At 37.7% G+C, this 20,670-nt stretch overlaps 2 protein-coding genes and 1 pseudogene across 2 annotated transcripts; 1 reads left to right on the top strand and 2 right to left on the bottom strand.

The window, feature by feature from the left end:
• Positions 1-131: 131 nt before the first annotated feature.
• Positions 132-1,240, top strand: LOC121775839 (calmodulin-like protein 3). The gene has a single exon (XM_042172912.1). The coding sequence runs from the start codon at positions 304-306 to the stop codon at positions 964-966; it is 663 nt and encodes a 220-aa protein (XP_042028846.1). The 5' UTR covers positions 132-303; the 3' UTR covers positions 967-1,240.
• Positions 1,241-2,177: 937 nt separating this feature from the next.
• Positions 2,178-4,930, bottom strand: LOC121776369 (annotated as a pseudogene).
• A 2,073-nt stretch (positions 4,931-7,003) lies between these two features.
• LOC121777000 (protein NLP9-like) lies at positions 7,004-10,643 on the bottom strand. Its single transcript, XM_042174132.1, has 5 exons — positions 9,744-10,643; positions 9,342-9,386; positions 8,512-9,255; positions 8,227-8,350; positions 7,004-8,055 (listed from the first exon to the last, which is right to left on the bottom strand). Exons 1-5 carry the CDS (start codon positions 10,641-10,643, stop codon positions 7,169-7,171), a joined length of 2,700 nt encoding a protein of 899 aa, XP_042030066.1. The 3' UTR covers positions 7,004-7,168.
• Between the last annotated feature and the right edge of the window lie 10,027 nt (positions 10,644-20,670).

Here is a 20,670-nt window from a genome sequence, read left to right as displayed (position 1 = left end):
TCCAAATCCGCCCGGCCCGGCCCGGCCCCGCCACTATTAGTTTATTGCAAAACCTAAAATGCATTCATTATAACAACGCGTTTTTCGATTTAAATAGCCACTAATTTATTGCACGATTCAAGAATCCACTATTTTGACAGATCCATTTGCATCAAGACAGCTCTTTTTCAACTCCCACATAAAATAATTTCCTCTAAATTCGGCCGCCTACTTATTTAGCACCACCACTTCCTACTCCATTTCAACTTTCCTCTCTCTATCTATATAGTACTACTACTCGTAATACCAACTCCTCCAACCACAATGCCAACCATCTTGTTGAGAATTTTCCTCATCTACAACCTCTTCTACACAGTTTTCCAGTACTTGGTTCCTAAGAAGCTCAGAGCGTATCTCCCAGCTTCTTGGTACTCGTACACGGAACAACCACAACATATCAAGAACGAGCCTGTTTCGTCCTTCTCCTCTTCACCCATCCCATCTTCCCCGTCTTTCCGCCCTCCTCAAAGAATGGATGCTGCAGAGCTGAGACGGGTTTTCCAGATGTTCGACAGGAACGGCGACGGCCGGATCACTAAGACTGAGCTCAACGGCTCCTTGGAGAACATGGGAATCTTCATCCCGGGAGACGAGCTGTCCCAGATGATCGACCGGGTGGATGTCAACGGAGATGGCTGCGTCGACATTGACGAGTTTGGTACCTTGTATCGGACCATCATGGACGAGCCCAACGAGGAGGAGGACATGAAAGAGGCATTCAACGTGTTTGATCAGAACGGCGATGGATTCATTACCGTTGACGAGCTGAACTCCGTGCTGGCGTCCCTCGGCCTCAAGCAAGGGAGGGGCACTGTGGACTGCAAAAAAATGATCACCAAGGTCGATGCGGATGGTGATGGAAGAGTCGACTTCAATGAGTTCAAGCAGATGATGAGAGAAGGCAGCTTCGTTGCATTAGGCAACTGATGCGGCCATCTCGATCTCGTCGTTTTCAGCAGGGTGATTTTCGTAGACTGCAGTGTACATAGATCTTGGTTTTTTCTTATCTCTCCATTAATCTGCCACAAGAATATATGTATTTCTATCATATGAACCCAAAGATTGATATATGTTGCTTCACATAGCCATCTGCGAAGGATCCATTGATAACAAAGTGTTAATACAGAAAGCTGTATATTGTATGTGCAACATTTTGCAGTCATTCAGACAAAAAGATGAGAAGGGAGTGAAGCATTGATCATGGACTCATAGCAAGATACTCTTATGAATGGCTCAAAGTGGGGATGCTTAAGTTTAGGAAAACAAAAAAAAGGGAACATTTTTATTCATTCTAGTAATTCGTGGCTTTCTGGCCTATGTTTTGTTTTTTGATTTGATTTGATTTTTGTCACCTAGTTTTTGTTACTGGAGTATATTTTTTTCATGCTATTTGAGTCTTTTTAGCCGATGATGAAATCAAATGTCAACAGTATTACTGCTATAGTAGTTAGCACTCAAATTTTTCTCAATTCAGATTGTGAATCTATGCTTTTGATTGTGAACATATAGAATGTACATAACTGGTAAGAGTAGTAGGGATGAACTGTATCATTTTTTACACAAAAGCAACAGACAACTATTAAAGAAAATGTGTGCACAAAATTTCAAGAGGATTCTAGCAAAATGAAGCTCCCTAGACTTGGTTCACTTATATGCTGAATGCAAAAAAGCAGAGTAGTACAGTGGAAAAATATTAACCCCTTGAGTACTTCTATAGAGTTAAAAACCCAAGGGCTCTAACAAACTCAGATAATTCATCAACTATACTTCTATAGTTTTATTCGTGAAATTCTTCAGAACTCATCCGTGTTTTTCGATTGTTACCAGTTGATCAAAATTTTCGGTGTTGAAAAGCAAGAAGTGTGTATGTTCAGCAGAGTATTTGGGACTTGGGGGGGTTGAAGACAAAGCTAATGAATCCGCTACAGAAAAAACCTAGAGTTCCGTTATAGACATTTTTTAATCTACCACAGTCAGAGGAAGGGTTGCAATTTTTTTTCCAAATATGATGTGTCAAAGTTGCTAAAGGTGCTATGGATTAATTCTCAAGTTGTTTGACCTTCGTAACACACAAAAATGTCAACACAGCCAATGGGTTCAAACAAAAATGGTGAGTAGCCTCAGTTCTTTACCTTAATGCCCTATCAATAGAATCATAACACTTGAGATGGCAGCTCAGCCTGCCTGCAACAGCTAGAAATCAGGTGTCAACCCATTGCACGCTCCTTAAGTCATGGAGGCATCTTCTTGAATCAGAATGCAACTTCATTTTTTTTGTGGAGGCATCCGCTAACAGCCTGGCATTATAGAAGTTCCTTTATAATTGACTATTATGTATCATAAACAATGAGCATGAGAAGAAAACATTAATAATCATCACCTGTGGTCACCAGTGACCCCTGCCCAAAGGTGTGATGTTTTTCAGTATCTGTGTACCTAAAGGAGAATCATTTTGTGTCTTAGTCATTATAGAAATGCGATGATCATTGACCAAATCGATTTTTAATTCCGACAAAGAAAGCATCCCTTCAAAAAAGATAAAGACGCCGGCTTTCCAAGACTGTAAAACTTTCTTACTCTGGATCCTGGAGAACCCGTATTCTTGCCATTGGATCAATCGTCATGCATGAATGCAATTGCTCAACAGCTAGACCGAACATATGAGTCATGAGACAACAAATGACATTTATTACCGGCGGTGAAAGTACGTACGTTTTTACCCACATGAACCATACTGTAACCAGCCACAACTTTCACACCTCTCTCCTTCATCAAACATCTGATCCTAGACGCATCTGTCCATGAACCTCCAGCAGCAAACGTGTTAGATGCAAGTAAATAACCAGCCGAACTTGATGGCTCCAATTCAAAGATCTGAGGGAGTGCACCTTCCGTGAGTTTTCTATTCTCATAGGTCCTACAGGCACTCAAAATTGCACCCCAAGCACTGGCGTCGGGCTTCATGGCAGCAGGAATGGATTTAATCAGTTGAAATGCATCCTCAAGTTTTCCAGCTCTGGCAAGCAAGTCCACAAGGCATGAATAATGCTCCAACTTTAGTTCAGCTCCATGCTTGTTCACTATATCCTTGAAGAGAGTTAGTCCCTCAGCGACCAATCCCCCATGGCAACAAGCAGATAACACCACAAGGATTGTTACTGAATTAGGCTTTACACCGTGGACTTCCATTTCAGAAAGCAAAGCCACAGCATCATGTGGGAGTCCATTTAAGCCATATGCTGCAATAATTGCACTCCAGGAAACTACATTTTTCAGTGAGATTTGGTCAAAGGCCCTCCTCGATGCTTCTATTGCCCCACATTTTGAGTACATATCGAGAACTGATGTCCCAACTGCTACATGTGATGCCAAGCCCATTCGAATAGCAATGCCATGAGCGCATTTTGATCTTCCAATTTCAGCTGAAAGTGCACACGCCTCAAGAAGGTTTAGTAGGGTAACAGGGTTCGGCCTTTCTTGTGAAAGCCTCATCTGTCGGTATAGAGAAATTGCCTCATCAGGCAAGCCACAGCGAGTGAAAGCTGAGATCATTGTACTCCAGGTCACAATATCGGGTTTTTTGATTTGGCAGAATAGTCTCCACGAATGATCAATCTGATTACATTTTGCATATGTATCAATCAAAGAATTCAGAGCCATATCATTTGAATAGAAACCTCTCCGTATTATTCTAGAATGGATCAACTTGCACTGATGCAAATCCCCCAAGACTTTACATACTAGAAGTAGGTTCACTAGAGTCACCTCATCAGCCTCAAGTCCTGATTTTTCCATCGAAGCAAATAATTTCAATGATTCAGCATGCTTCTCATTGCGAACAAGCCCGGAAAGAAGAGAATTCCATGACACTATATTCCTATAAGGCATCTCCCAAAATGCTGCTATCGCAGAGTCTACATCTGCGCACTTGCAATACAAATCAATAATAGTGTTCCCTACAAATAAATCACAATTCAAACCCCTTGAGACCACAAAGCCATGAATTGTTTTTCCGGTTTTTAACTCTCCTAACTGAGTGCAGCCTTTAAGCACGCTTACCATGGTTTGTCCATCCGGTTCAATCCCAAACTCTGAAATCATCTTCTTAAATGACAACAAAGCAAATACGTTATCATCCACATGCATATATCCTGTGAATCTGTGATCATCACACTCCATGATATCACATCTTTCTCATGCATTTCATCAAAAAGGGTTTCTGCATAGTCCATCCTAATTGCTGCATACATACCCAAAAGAGAGTTTTGAACTGAAGTTAGGCTCCACAAACCACTCCGAATCAAGTACCCATGAAACTTCTGTCCATCATCAAAAGCTTGCAGGGTTTGATATGCCTGAACTACGAGCACCAAGGTAGAGATATTGGGTTCGAATCCAAATACTCTAGCTTGAATAAACAAATCAACTCCTTCTTCAAGAAAACCTTGATCTAGATGCCCATGGAGAATTATGTTCCACGACACAGAATCTCTTTTCTTCATGGAATTAAAAACACGATATGCAGAGCTCAATTCACCAGATTTTGAGTAAAAGTCCATCACTGAATTTACCACTGAACTGAATGAGTCAAATCCCTGCTTACTCAATGTGGAGTGAACGGACTCTCCAAGTCTAGATGAGCAAGCTAAACAAGCCTTGAGCACATGAGAGTAGATTGTGTGATCTATCAGTTGAAATTCACCCTTCCTTATCTCTTTATAATGAGAAAACACTTCCTTCCATCTGTGAACTGATGACGTATCTTTGATTTTGTGACAAATATTTTGGAGATTTGTCATCGATGAAAGGGTAGGAAATCTCATCCTTAAAGGGAATTTAGAAGCATGGAGGAGCTAGCCATATACAGAATCTTTCCCGATGTCCAAATAAAAAAAACTTCTTTCTGCAGCTGCATCAATTTTGTAGTTGATTAAATATATTAGCTTTCATGAGAATTTCACTTGCATAATACAATCAAACTTGCAAAACTCCACAATAAAATATGTTTCGTCCTTAATAGCTTGAAAATGACAACAGGCACAAACAGCTACTTCTGGCATAGATACAAACACATTCTGTGCAAAGTAGCAGAACAATTGTTTATGGGCAACTTTGCACAGAACAATTGTTTATGGGCTATGATAACTATGTCAATAAACAGATCATAGTGAGCAGAAAATCAGAGCAATAAGAGATTGGAAAATGGAAACACAAATTAAATTACATCAAACGTGCCTCAACTGTTTTAGAAGCGTTTCATTTTCAGCGCCGTTAAGCGGGTAATTACATGTTTCATACAAAATATTTCATCTTTATTTCAAGTTAGTACAAAAAATATTAAATTCACTTATTTCATACAAAAAAGTTTATCTAGTGTTTCAAAATAATATATCCGTCAAGTTCCTACTAACACCGTTAATTCCAATTATATCATACATACAAAAAGTTTCACCAATGTTTCACATTCGTACACAAAATTTTAAATTATAACATTCCATTAATTATTTCAAATACAATTACTTTTATAGTTTTATAAGTTATTACTCAAAAAAATGAAAATACATAGAAAAAAATCATCACTCTTCACCATCAAATTAGCAGATTGCATTTTATTGTTTGAAGCTTTCTTAAGTCACAATGGAGAATAAAACCAAAAGAATATTGACTCTTTTTCGTAAAAATTAAATATTTACTTATTGACTATTCGGAGCTCAAATTAGCCATTTGGTGAAGATGAAATATGGACTTATTTTATATATGTTCTATAAAGAATACAATAAAAAAAGTTGAATATTGAGAGATAAATTTTTTTAAACCACGAGCAAGTGCTGGAAGAATTGATATTGACTGTTATTTTTTTGGAGTGATTAATTGTATTAATCTCTAATTATTATTCCTATTATGTTGATAAGTTGGACTGATTACAAAACTAACTAACCATGTTTAAAATATTTAACGAAATGTAATAACTTAAAACACTAATGATATGATTCATGTAAACTTAAAACATTTTGTACTAGTTTGAAACATTTATGAAACATTTTGTATGTATAATGTAATTAGAATTAATGGTGTTAGTCAGACTTGACAGAATGCATTACTTTGAAACACTAGATAAACCTTTTGTATGTCGCCGGAGATGGATCTCCGGCCGCCGTAATCAATTTATTTGACTCGAGAAAATTGGAAGTTCAAGTGTTCACTATAGTTAAAATTAATTACGAGTATTAAATTTCTAATAAATATGAAAATTAAATGAAATAAAATTATATATAAAAATGAAATCTTTATTCACTATTCATTCCATTCTACATTTTTTAAAAATAAAACACTATAGACGGTAAAGCATGGGTTCATTGATAAAGATTAACCGGATACGAATTCGAATAATAGCGATCTTTACCTACATAATAATTTTTAACTACAGAGACAACTAATTCATATTCCTCCGTCCCTAAAAGTTTGTCACACTTCTTTTCTATACTCATTTTGTAAAAATAATACGAGTAATAAATAATTAGAATGGAGAGAGTATAAAGTAAGAAAGAAAATAATTTAATTAATAGTTTTCTCTACATTATTCTCTCTTTTACTTTTTAATCTCTGCTTTAACTATTTATTATTATTTTTATAAAACGAGTACAGAAAAGAAGTGTGACACACTTTCGACGGAGGAAGTATTATTAAGCTTCTTTAAATTAAAATGGAAAAAGTATGTAAGAAAAACATAGCTAATTAATGTCGTTTCTACCAAATAAATAATCAATTCTACTTAGACAAACTATTTTCATAACTAAAAACTTTATTTGTATTTCCTCAAAGTAAAAGAAAAACAAAAAACTCATCATTTTCTAATACTTTATCATGATAACTATTAAAATGTCAACAGCTCAACAATCTTAACTTCAACAGCTCAACAAACTTAAGCAAAGCTAGACACTAAACCGAGTGTTATCTTATTCCATTAGCTATAACCATCCAACTTTACATAAGTGTCAAGGAATGTTCATGAACAACGAAAGAAAGCCATCCAACCAAATCCAAGTTCACCAGTTTCATATTCTCCCAAGTTTCAAAAAGTCGAATCAACGATCGCACAACATTCCAATCAGCGGACCCCTCATAGATTCTAGCAAGATGTACTACCACTTGAGCTCCCCGGGATGCCAGGGATGTCACGAACCATGATCTTCAAGCTCTGTTTGCCCATAAAATTGAATATTTCGAGGCACTCGAGCAAATCAGAATCACCCACCAGCATCACCAATTCATCTTCATCGTCAACATACCTGAGCTGAAATTGCCATGTTTGTAGATTGAACCTCGATGCTACTTCCTCGTAGAGATGGAAACATCCAGAAGCAACCTCAAATTTAAATCGAATGGTATCATCTTTATAAGTAGCTTTTATGGTAACTTTTGACCAACTATCACCAACGCATGTATCCGTTGTTGTGATCGGTCTTATTCTGGAGCTTGACGAACTGCCTTTTACAATTGAAGCGGATCCTGATCCACTGGTTGAGTCTGTCATACCAGAGGAAGTCGACTTGCTATATTCGACTATGTCATCCCTGTCAACAGCAAATGCTATAGGGCTAGAGCTTTTAAAGGTGAAAAGTGACTTGGGATCCTCTTTCTTCGATAGCTTGGCTTCTATCACAGCTAATCTGGAATTGTAGTTTCTAAAACGATTGTTGGTCTCTCCTTCCATTTCCATGGTAGCCGTATCTATATTCAAACAAGAGGGTAACATATTCTGGATTACCAAACCTGAGTTTCCAATTTGAGGATTTTTTGTTTGAAGTATGACTTGTTTTTCCTCCTGAAGGATTGAGTCAGCTGCCACAAGGCCTCCAGTGGTTGCATCAAATTTAAGTCCTCCTTCCACACCCTCAACAGAGCCGAGAACACTCTGTATTTTTCTCAAAGATCGACTCACCTTTTTTATCTTACGACATGGCCACCTTTGGATGTCGTATTGCCTACATATCCTTTTGAGAGTAGTAGGGCAAACTGTGGAAACAAGAAGATATAGTCTCAACCTTATAATCATGCATATGTTGCAATAAGTCCTACACATACATCAAGTAATTCACATCTTTGTTGGGTGTTCGTGTGTGTGCTTATTGCTCTTTGTGAATTGGATCATACTATCGATGTTTCTGGCTAAACATGACGACTTACCACCTAAACATTTTGCAGCATCTTTAAGGCTCGCCGAGAAGTATTTTTGAAGAATACTTAAACTGACATGTTTCTCAGCCATGCTTTTCTTCTTTTCTATCTGTTTCTTCAATCGAGCAGTTGGCTACAACAATAATAAGACGTGATAAGAAATATATAAGTCTTGCAATTGAATCATATGACAAAAAACCTTTTTAACTTAGCAATTTTAATATGTGTCATCATCCTAGCTAAAACATCACAACATGCTTTAAGCAAAGGAAAGAAGATCAAATACAAACATACCTTCTCACGAGGACAATATGCTTTTTTCGGTTCATGTGCATTTCCCATTAGACCATCAACACAAGTCGACTTTCCGTCGATAGGTGGTCGTTCAAAACTCCTAGACAGTGTTCTTTCTGATGAAGTTTCCACCATGTTATCCAAGGTTTCAATTTTAGAATCCTCTGTCTTGAGCAATTCAGTGTTCGATACAATCCTCAAACTCTTGTTGATCTGCTGCATGGTAATCGAGAGGTTGCTAAGCAAGAGTTGATGCTCTACACTTGTTTTCATATTGATGGGTAGAAAGATCTCAAGTATATAGTCATTGTTACCAGTGTACATGGATCTTATTCTGATGGCTATAGCGGCATTTAGGCCAAATTTACGAGCATGGTGAACAAGTGGATAATCGTTAACATGGTATTCCTTCACATCTGGATAAAAAAAGGGTTGATTTGATTGAAGGGATTTTCCAATAATGCCTTGTCCTTCCTCAAGATAATGTTCTGCACATGCATGTACAAAACTTTCCATATCTTTGTCATTTACGTAACAAGCATTATCCTCAACGCAAAGAACATATTTCTCATTAAGGCCTGAACTATATCTCCTAGAAGACATCCTCATAGTTTCATCATTAGTCCCTTCTATGTAACTACATGGGATCCATGTTAGTGCAAGAGGAAGCTGATGCGTTTGACAAATGATACGTAAAACATCTTTTATCTCGGCTGAAATGGCCCTTTGGTCCCTGGAAAGAGCCTGGAATAAACATTTTGTTACATAACTTAATCCACCATGCTTCTGAAAAAATGTATGAGTAACCAAAACAAAGGTTGGAGGCAAACCTGGGGACAAATCTTAGGAGGCACCTTGGTCCTTAGATTCACAGCCTGTAAAAGGTTGGACGCAAGTATTAAAATATAATCACAATATATTATAACCACATATATCTCAAATTATGTAGAATCAATAAAGGGGAATTATAAAAAAAGTTTAACTAGATTATGACTTGCATCTTTTGTTATAACCATAGGAATTTTGAGGCTCGACATGTATAACAAATACAGTACAACTTCTTATAGTAAAAAGAAAAAAACATATAGCTAAATAAGTACCAAGAATCATAACGATTCAATTATCTTTTCATAATAAATCATGATATTACACATCAGTCCATTAAAACTTTATCCTATGATATGTTATCATATAAGGAATATTATCATATATGGAGAGTGAGATAAACTGACCTCTAATGCTTGGCAAATATTTTTCATTTCCAAATCAAAACTATACTTTTCATTCTTGGTAACCAACTCTAACACTGCACAACACGACCTTCCAAGTGAATCATCCTCAAAAATAGGTAAGGCAATAGACCCTCGAATCTCATGATCAACTGCATGTTTCATCCTCATGTACTCAGTCTTATTGTAGTACATCACATTTGAAGTCCACTCTGGAGTCCTTGATGTAAAAACACGACCAGGGAGCCCCAGAAAAGAACCTAATTTTGGTTCTACTGAAAATGTGAATAACTCAGACACTTCACGGTACCCAGAAAGTTGGTGATCTGACAAATAAGGTTGTTCACGCGTGCTTAAGATGTGCTTGTTCCCACTCTTAACTGGGACCCAAATTTGGGCTAGAGTCCCCTCTGTAGACGACTCCTTGAGTAGGTACATTGCTTTGAGCATTCTCTCGGCCAGTGGTAATAGCATAGGAGACCTTGGGATGGCGATATTCCCCAGATCACCCACTATATATTGATGGCACCGAGTTCTGATCAAACTAGCATTGTGATCAGTAGAATCTGTAGGAAGAGGCAATTGGTTTTCACTAGGAGGAAACCCTAATGGATCTCTACAATAGGATAAACTTCCCATGATATCCCCATTCACTATGGGATTTCCTGAATCATGTGGACTGGAGTTCAACCCAGTGAAAGGTGACATAGTTGGGGACAAGACGGGATGAGGATACATCTGGTCAACTAAATTACAAGAGTTGTCACACCATCGAGATTGTGCAGCAAAATTCATCACTTCAGCAACATTATTAGCTGAATTATCCAAATTCATGGTCTGCACAAAAACCTCCATCTGTGCCAAGTCCATATCTTCCATCCAGCCCCGTGGAATTACCTCCATTTAACTTACAAATACCGATCGAGTAAATAGTATCCGGAAACAAGCAAATGTTAGAGGATTTTTGAGACATTCAAAATGAAACCGATTTTAGATAGTTTCCAAAATCCCATTATTAGTGTAGATCCTCTCGAAATTGAGACCATATCTCCCAATCCCAAACCACAAACTCTTTCCAAACGGTTAAAACCACAACTTATTCCCTTGGACAAGTCTAATTGGCAGCTTCTGGACTGAACTTAGAAGTTGAAAGATCTGATAACCAAAAGGTTGAATATTTCAATAATAGAAAAATGTAGAGAATTGAATTTTCAAAACAAAATAATGTTGAATATTTCAATAATAGAAAAATGTAGAGATATGAATTTTCAAAACAAAATCATAGGAGTATATCAAATTACTAGTATCTATAAATAGATAAACAATATTCCATATAAAAAGGAAGATGCAGAACTCATTTTGCCAAATATAGAAATGTTCACTAAAAAGACCCTCATAACTTATGTCATTTGATAATAGTAGCAACCAGCATCATGAAACACAAAACATATTGACAAGTGTAATTTATCTCTAGTAAAACTTGCAAACATGATAAATTTAAGATATTAAATAGCCAAATATAAAAAAATATTCATCACCGCATAATGGATCAAGTAAGAGCACACCATTATCATGAAACACGAACATATCTTATTCACACATCTTTTTGTTAGCAAAGCAAATAGCAATTAAGTCTGTGTCAAGTGAATCTCATATCAACCAAAACCACTCCAGATCAGATGTGCAGTATTTAAAAAAGGTGTCTGGTTTCAACAAACAGCCAAATCTTGTTTAAGAGCTGCACAACAGAAAATGGATGGAAATAAGATCAGTTTTTTTCTTTAATCACTTAATCACCGATCCATCAAATTAACTTATGCTAGTGTTCATCACTTAATCACTGATCCATCGAATCAATTCATATATACAATACTATTAAGCAAGATACCGAATTCAAGCATGTAACTGTGAATATCTCCACACACTCAGTCTCACAGTAGCTTTGATAGAACTTCAACATAATACATAAAACAACGAAACAAAATTGATATGATATGAGAGGGAGCGAGAAACTAGCTGATACGAGCATTATTTAGTTAGTTAAATTAGAGATTTGCGTATCTTTTCCACATCTTTGTTTATTTGCGTATCTTTTCCATATCTTTGTTTTCTTATTAAGTAAGTTAGTTATTAGCATTATAAATAGGAGTTATTGTAATCATTTGAGAAAGCAATCAAGAATATCAATATTATCGTTCATTCTCTTCTCCAAGTGAGAAAACCGTCGTGCTCGACGGGCACTCGCCCGCGACAAACATTTATCGATCGCCGATCTACGAACGCCGATCAGCCCGATAGGAGGTTTATCCTATCAAATTGGTGCTTTCATTGAGATCTCACCTTCCAACACGCCGATCGAATCACAGCCCTGACTCATTCACGCCTGGTGTGCCGCGCCGTCAACTACCCGTTGAACGTCGCAATTTTGGGGTCCCTCATCGCCCGCAGTTAGATGACGGAGACTTGGAGATTCGTCCGAACGACGAGTCGATGCATGACGATTACATGAATGGGAAGTTGGATCGATTACTGGATAAGTTGGATAAATTTGATCTATGGAGGGAGGAGGCGGATCGACGCTTCGAGTATCTGGATCCGATCGTGCCGAGGGAGACGGAACCCCCTCTAGGGTTTGAGGATGGAGATGAAGCGGAGTATGAGGAATTTAGGCGAAAGAAAGCGAGCGAGAAAGGGGGTCGTGCCAGACACCCTAATTTTTGCATGCGCGATATGTCTATGGACGACAGGAGACGTCGCGGAGAGAGGACCAGGGGTGCGTCGGCCTGGGATGCACCGAGAAATCGATTCGCTCGTACACATGGCGGTGGTTTTCCGCAGCAATTCGAGACGTCGTGTTGGGATCCACCCCAGCGTTATCGATCGACTGCTGCGGAGTTTGATAAGAATCAGATCGCTATGAAGCCGCCTCGGTTTGATGGTAGCGACGCGACAAACTGGATCCCCAGGGTTCAGTATTATTTTAATCATATGATGATACCCGATGCTCAGCGCCTTCACTACGCGGTTATGTTGTTCGACCCCCCGGCTTCGGAGTGGGTGTTTAATTATTGTGCAAATATTGACTGCGTCACGTGGCACGAATTTTTGGAAGATGTGCGACACAATTTTGATAGGCAGAGAGATCGATATCGTCGCGAGGGGAGAAATGACAGGGGTTCATGTTGGGACCCTCCAAGATATCAACAACATTGTCAACAAATAGGCGGGTATGGTCAGCAGTTTAATCGGCCAGCCACTTGTTACGACCCACCACAGTCGTGGCAGCCCTCTTGTTGGGAACCATCGCGTGGATATTCGGATTATGATCAGCCACCACTGGGTCCGCCTAGTCGTGGGGATCCGCCCAACAATCGCTGCCCTCAGACCTTGCTGCCCTCGAAGTCTGATCGACGTCTGAGTCACCGCACAGCTCCGTTGTCTGCCGTTGCCACGCACCCGCCTCAACAGTCCAGCAAGTTTATTGATTCGGGGAAGCAGCGTGGTCTGCCCAATATTTCCAGTCTCAAGGTTTGTTCTCCTTATCCAGACGAGCCCCTACAAGCGATCGTCAAGACCGACAATCCGCCGCGGCAAGTGCTCGTCGGGGCATATGATGGGAAGATTGATGATCTTCGTGTTCCAACACATAAGGAATTGGAGATGGAGAGAAAGGGAGAGGAGGAGAAGCAGGGGCAGAAAGAGTTGGAGAGACAGAAGGAACCTGAGTGGGCTAAAGTAGAGGAGCTCGAGGAGGAGGATGAGAGCGAAGATGCCTTGGAGGAAAAGATACGCAAATCTCTAATTTAACTAACTAAATAATGCTCGTATCACTAGCCGTGGTGGAGCTTGGCGGTGGAGGGCGACCGAGGAACCAACGAAGACAACCGCTACTGGCATTGGCTTTTTTTGTATAATTTGTATGTGTTAGTGAGCTTGAAGAACAAATGTTGCTGCCTTGAGAAAGAAAGCTTCTTTGAATGGAAACTAATTGAATCCAGTGATACATATATATACAATTTTTGTACCACCGTTTGACTCGCCACAAACCATCAAACTCAATTATTTTATTTTTTCATTTCATTTATAATATCTCAAAATATATTATCTTTACTATTTTAATTTATTTATTATTAGTATAACATGATTCATCGTATATTTTACATTATTATTCATTAATCGTTATCTTCTAAATTAAGATAATTTCTCTACTCACATTGTATCCACTATTATAATTAAAAAAAATTGTTGCACCTTATGGTCCTTATCAAGCCTAGCTAGTTTAAATTTAAAGTACAAAACTTGTATTACTTGGTAGTACATATTTAAACTGATTAAAGGTAGCGCAAAAGAAGTTACGGAAGATAAATAGTACTTCCTTCGTCCTAAAATTCCATGCATAGATCTAAAAATATAGAGTAATTAATAAGATCAAAAACCAAAAGTTTGGGTAAAATATACTCCATATTAACAAAAACGATGCTGTGTCACTTTCAATACGTCCACAATTTAAATTCCTCCATCCTATTGTTTTGTAAATTAAACAAAAAAATTTAAACCGTTAGAATAATGTAAAATTATCCAAATTGTAATAGATTCGTCTCGTGACTGTTTATCAGATATCAAAATAGTCTATATTACTATGCTATGAGCACATAGTCCAGGTAGTGATCCTTGTTCACAGTGCGAGAATAATTTAGGATGTTTAAAATTATCTTTATAGAAATACATATATTAAAATGCAGAGAATTACATTTTTATATAAAGACATGAATCATGATAGATTTTCTAATATTAGGAAAGAAACAAATATATCATTTTGGAAATGCAAAAAGATGATTATTGCAATCAAAAGAAAATCTTCAAAACACCAAATCTCGACCTTAAAATAATTATTTATGCATAACGCTTGCATGTTCAAGGTTCTCTAAAGGGTTGAGAACTCGCCACATAGAGGGAGTGCGATTGTTTTAATAGCCATAACAACTTTCGCGTGAATTACAAAACTTCCCATCAATCTAATAAATATAAAATCAAATGAATTTGGAATCTTCTCCGTAGCTATATATCATAATCCCAAATATTTTATACTATATTCACTTCTGAATTTAAAATTAGTAATGCATTGATCAATATACTATATATATTGATAAAATGCAGTGTAGTAGTGTAGATATTGCTTCTGCGTATTTTTAAATAAACTGTAGCTATCAATTATATGTAGGGTTATTATAGTTTAAAGTCTCATTTTCAAGCAAAGTCCATTTTGTAGTCTTAATTTTCGAAAATTTTAAATAGGAAATTTCATTTTATAATAATTGATAATAATATTTTAAATAGGCTATACTTTGTCTCATAATCTGGTTCATGACTTGAACGTTTTTCGGCGCCAAATATGTTGACCATAAGTTGACCAACAAATTTGTACTCATTTGGATTTGCAATACATAGAAGGATTAACGTAACATGTAAAGCAAAATTATAACGCGAAGTGCTTTAAATTATTAAGCTTAATTTACTTCTTTTTTCGGATTCCTTGTTGAATTTGTTAAATTTGCATCTTAGATATAATTTTTTTGAGTTTATTTGTCACTTTACTAAATTGATCTACATAGAATGCATCATCAGTTGCATCAGATTTCTATAATTAGATAACAAAATTAAATATTGAAGATATTGCTTGATAATTCTACACATTTCTTTCAACATTTTAAATGTACAACGGTTCACTTCTTCTTACATGCTATTTCATCATCATACCCGAGGTGATTGAATGATTAACCGGATGGCGATAGTTCAAATAAAATTCGTATTTTTACACAAAATTATGTTTCTGATTCATTTTATGAACAACCCATGTTACCCTGCCCATAATAATAATATAAATAATGATAATAATAGTTATAGTAGTAGTAGTGCTTTTTACGTCCATCAAAACCTGATACGTACATTTTAACATTTTGAGATGTTAGCTACTTTAAAACATATTTATCTTTTTTTTTAATATTTTTAATAAATAGACTCATACTCCCCTAACTCATTACACTTACATTTTACTATAAAATTAATAATATATAAAAATGGAATCCACATTGTACTTCTAACTTTTACTCATTTTTTTTATAAAGTCAAATAATTTCTTAGAACTATCTTTTTTTTAGTATTTTTAATAAATAGGCTCGTACTCTCCTAACTCATTACACTCACATTTTACTATAAAATTAATAATATATAAAAATAGAATCTACATTATACTACTAACTTTTACTCATTTTTTTATAAACTCAAATAATTTTTTAGAACTCATGTCAAGTGTGTCTTTTTAATTGGAAATGGGGAGAGTAATAGTAAATAAATAATAGTAGTAGTACTAATAAAACGTTGGGCTTTCAGCGTAGTAGGCTTGTAGGGCCACATTAATTTTACATAAGATGTAATTTAAACTATAGCTAAAGTTTATATAGGCCCATTGGTAGAGTGAAAAAGACATGAGGAGGCCTTTTCGAGCTATATATTGAATCATTGATACAGGAAAATTAATTCGTATTTATATGATAAACCGAGTTAGTGACACATACACATAAATTTACGAAGTCAAAATTTCAGACATTCTGAAAAACGATGAATTTATAAGGTATACAATCATGATGTAGTACTCCTATATTTTACTTGTGACATTTCCCCTCATACAAATTTACAGAGTACTATAAAATGCATGCTCTTCTCTTTCCTATATTTTATAAATAATAGTTACAGTTTTATTATACTACGCATTAAAAGTTATTATAATCATATATATAATTGAGATTATACTAAAAGGAAATATTTTACTAAGTTAGATTAGAGTAACTTTAAAAGTAGAAGTTATATTCAATTGGAGGTTATGCATGTGAAAGAAAAATAAGATTGAACTACAAAAATAGTCCATGTACCATGGGTTTATCTCGCCAATAGTATCTGAATTTAAAAAATATCTATAGTAGTCCCTGAACTAAGGGTTTATTTCAAAATCGGTCATTTTTTAAAGTTCAGAGACTATTGTAGACCGAAATGACCGATTTTGGCGAAATAATGCCAAAATAACCGATTTTGAAATAAACTCATAGTTCAGGGACTACTGTAGATATTTTTAAAGTTCATGGGCTATTGACGAAATAAACCCATAATTCATGAACTATTTTTATAGTTCAATCGAAAGATAAATATATATATCCTCGGTACCCTAAAAATAGAAAATCTTCTTTTTTTATCCATTCCTTAAGAATAAAAAAATTATATTTTAGAAACTTTCTTTCTCTTTAATGTGGTGAGATCCATTTTCTATGAACACGTTTTTCTTTCTATTTCTTTATTATTTTACTAATTTTTGTATTACAACTCGTGCTATTTTAAAAATGGCTGGGTATTTCAGGTAATAGTTAATGTTGGTGTAAGGTTTAAAAAGAGAGTTTTCCAACACACCCCATTTTTCTTACCTTTGCTCGAATGTACTGTTCGTAAGGCATATTCAACTTCCTTAATCGTGAAGAAAAAATAGTTATGTCTCTTTCTATGCTTTTCAATATACATGGACCAAAATATATACTACTAATCCCTCCTTTTATCATAGCACTAGGCACTAGCATAGAAATTGAAACTATCATGCAACAATTAATATACCCTCAATTATCAATAAACTCATAAATTATGTACCCTTTCACTATCTTAATCAATAAAAAATTGTACATCAACAAAGAATATTGAATCATTTTACTAGGATGTACGCGCGTTGTTCGTAATTTATAAACAAAATGTAATAGAATCTTAAATGTCAACAGTATAGAATCTTAAATGCACAGGGCATTAATAAGTTTCTAAGGAACAACTTGCTCAATAAAGTTCCATTTATCATAATGTATCACTGAACTAAGAGATAATTATGATGAAAAATCACAATATAATATAATAAGTATATACTAAGTCAAACAAATATATGTAAAAGAGTGATCAAATGACATTGCTCATACTTCATTTTTCATGATCTATTCTTAGAAGCTGTGTAAAACCAAATTACTTGGATACTATTAAAATTATTTATCCCAAAATTGACTCTTTTGTAGCTCAGTGAAAATTTTCGAGACGGATACGGACGTCCGCTGTGGACACCGGAGTTCCGCGGCGTTCCGCGGACGTCCGCCATTCCGGAGACACGACGGACGTTCGTGCGTACGTCCCGATTTTTTAATTTTTTTTTGTTTAAAAGTCTATATATATGGCTAGTTGAACTTCATTTCATTCGCACCACTTGTTTTAACAAGTTTATCTCTCTCTAAATTTCTTTTATATATTCGTAATAGCTGGTAGTGGTAGTGGTAGTGGTAGTGGTGAGCATTATGAACACATGATGCGGCTGATTCATGCACGTGTGCAAGAGGCAGCGAATAGGGAGGAACAAGCGGCCTTGGAGCCGGCGGTACCTCGACCCATCCATCATCGATCTATAGTATGGCAGCGGAGGGGTCGTCGTTGATGTAGTTTTTAATTATTGAAATGTATTTTTTTTTTCAATTTGGTGAAATGTACTTTTTTTTTAAATGGTTTTTTCCATATTTGTGTTAAAATTTTAATTCTGTAAATTGTTTAATTCCGGAAATTGTTTAATTTGTGAATTTGTGAATTTTTATTATTGTGGGATGTCCGTATGAGGTGGCATCCGTAGTAGGATGTCCGTATGACGTGACAGGAGGTGTTTTTTGGATGTCCATGGAGATGTCCGTCGGGAATCCGCACTACTGCTAATGCTCTTAGATGGATTTAATAAAATTGTACAGTACGAATCTCATCATCTGTATGCACTTTTAATAAAATAATTTATCCCAAAATGGACTCTTTTAGAGCATCTCCAATGGCGCCGAGCAGACAGGCTAGCTGATTTCCGGCGATGGCCGGTCCGCTCGTCGAACCATTGGAACCGGCGAGCGCCATTTTGGCGAAAAAATCGGCGACTCGACGCCGATTTTCGGGCGCTGGCCGATCCGCTCGTTGGTCGGCTGGCCGCCATTGCAGGCTCCCGATCGGCGAGCGATCGACCATCTTAATTTTTTTTTTAAAGTTTTTCGAAACACTATATATACACGATTTGCACGTCATTTTCATTCGCACCGCTTGTTTTAACGTGTTTTCTCTCTCACTTAATTTCTATTCAAGAGCAATAAAGCAAAATGGAGAACAACAACGAGTCTACTCCAGTGACGAGCGGGTCTCAAACTCCCACGGTACCCGTTGGAGGTGGATGGGGTCCGATGGCCGGGTACTACAACATGTATCCTTGGCAGCAGATGATGCCCGAGATAGCAGCTGGGAGTAGTATGCCGGGATGGCATGGGATGCAGGGCGGGCAGGGGGTACCGGGGATGCAACCAGGATGCAGATGATGCCGGGGTGGGCAGCCGGGATGCAGATGATGCCGGAGATGCAACCCGGGATGCAGGGGACGCCGGGGGGGGGACAATGTCTATCGCCCCAGTCTTGATTTTTTGACTGCTTCTTCGCACACATTGACCCAATCGGAGACGCAGCTCACTGGGTATGATACTTTCTCCTTATAGGAATTGTGGATAGATCTCGAGGATGCGGACACTCCCATTCAAACGGGGGAGTAGATCAGGGTCGGGGTGCACTAAAGAAGAAGAAGGGCAAGGGGAAGGGCAAAATGGTGGTCGGCGAGTCGTCGCAGCCGGCTGATGATGACAGCCCGACACAGATGAAGTGGACGGATGCGGAGAACGTCCCGCTGTCCAAGGCTTGGGTGGGTGTTTGCGATGATCCCCTCCATTCGAACAATCAGAGGATCGTTAACTTGTGGGCTAAAATATCAGCAGCCTACAAGGCATTTTATCCGGAGGGGAGGCCACACAGCGAGAAGGAGTGCCGGAAGGGGTGAGACTGAATCAGGGCTGCGGTCTCCCGATTTTCGGGCCTGTACACCAACGCCCTCGGCATGTAGACCAGTGGCCAAACTAACGAGGACTCCAGGAGGATAGCGGAAAAAGCCTTCCCTGTGCCCGGGCTTTATAAGGAGTTCACCTACAGGAACTGCTATGAGGGGCTGATGGACTCCGAGAAGTTTCGGGCATGTATCGATGCTGGCTGGCCGAAGAAGCAGCGACTGAACAATACCGGTGATTACAGGGGCAGCAGCGGTGGTTCCCACGACCTCCCTGAGGATGTTTAGGAGTTCCCGTCCCCTCCATCGTTTACTCGCCGCACCCGCCTGGTTGGTCAAAAGCGGGCGCAACGGGTAGCGAGGGGGGTCGCCTAGGGGTCCCAGGAGGTCCAGTTGGCATCCCCCCGTGTTGGCAAGTCGCCAACCGAGCTTGCCTTCTTCGCGCGTCAACAAACGCCGGCTCAAATGCACAAGATCTTAGCGGAATGAAGGGCGGCAACTGATCCGTGGAGAAGAGGTTTCTTCACTCAATGCTCGAGAGTATGCGGGTCGATTTGAATGCCGCATCGGTACAGTTGGGGGGCTCAGATGCCGCAGATTTGGGGTCCCGAATAGCGGCGACAACGGCGGCGAAGACGACGACAGCCACGAGGATTGAGGCGGAGGCGGGGGCTCGTGTGTGGAAGAGAGTTTTTTTTTTAAAATTAATGTATTTTTTTTAATTAATGTATTTTTTTAATTAATGTATTTTTTTAATTTAAATATTATTATTGAATTTTGTTGTAAATTTAATTCAGTATTGTGTGATTGTTAATTATTTGTTTTTTTATAATTTTGTTTATTGTGGCTAGTTGCTTGTTCAATTACTTGTCCTAATGATGCGACAGGAGAAATTTTTAGTATTAAAAATGTGACAGAAGGAGTTTGTGACTATCCTATGACTGACCTAGGACTAGCCTAAAAGCATCGGAGACATTCTAATAATTACATGATCGCGTGTGGAAAAAA

This window comes from Salvia splendens, chromosome 18, assembly GCF_004379255.2.
Source record: "Salvia splendens isolate huo1 chromosome 18, SspV2, whole genome shotgun sequence".
In the NCBI taxonomy this organism is placed as follows: Eukaryota; Viridiplantae; Streptophyta; class Magnoliopsida; order Lamiales; family Lamiaceae; genus Salvia; species Salvia splendens.
The sequence above is the reverse complement of the archived record's forward strand: the minus strand, read 5'-3'. Positions and strand labels throughout refer to the sequence as shown.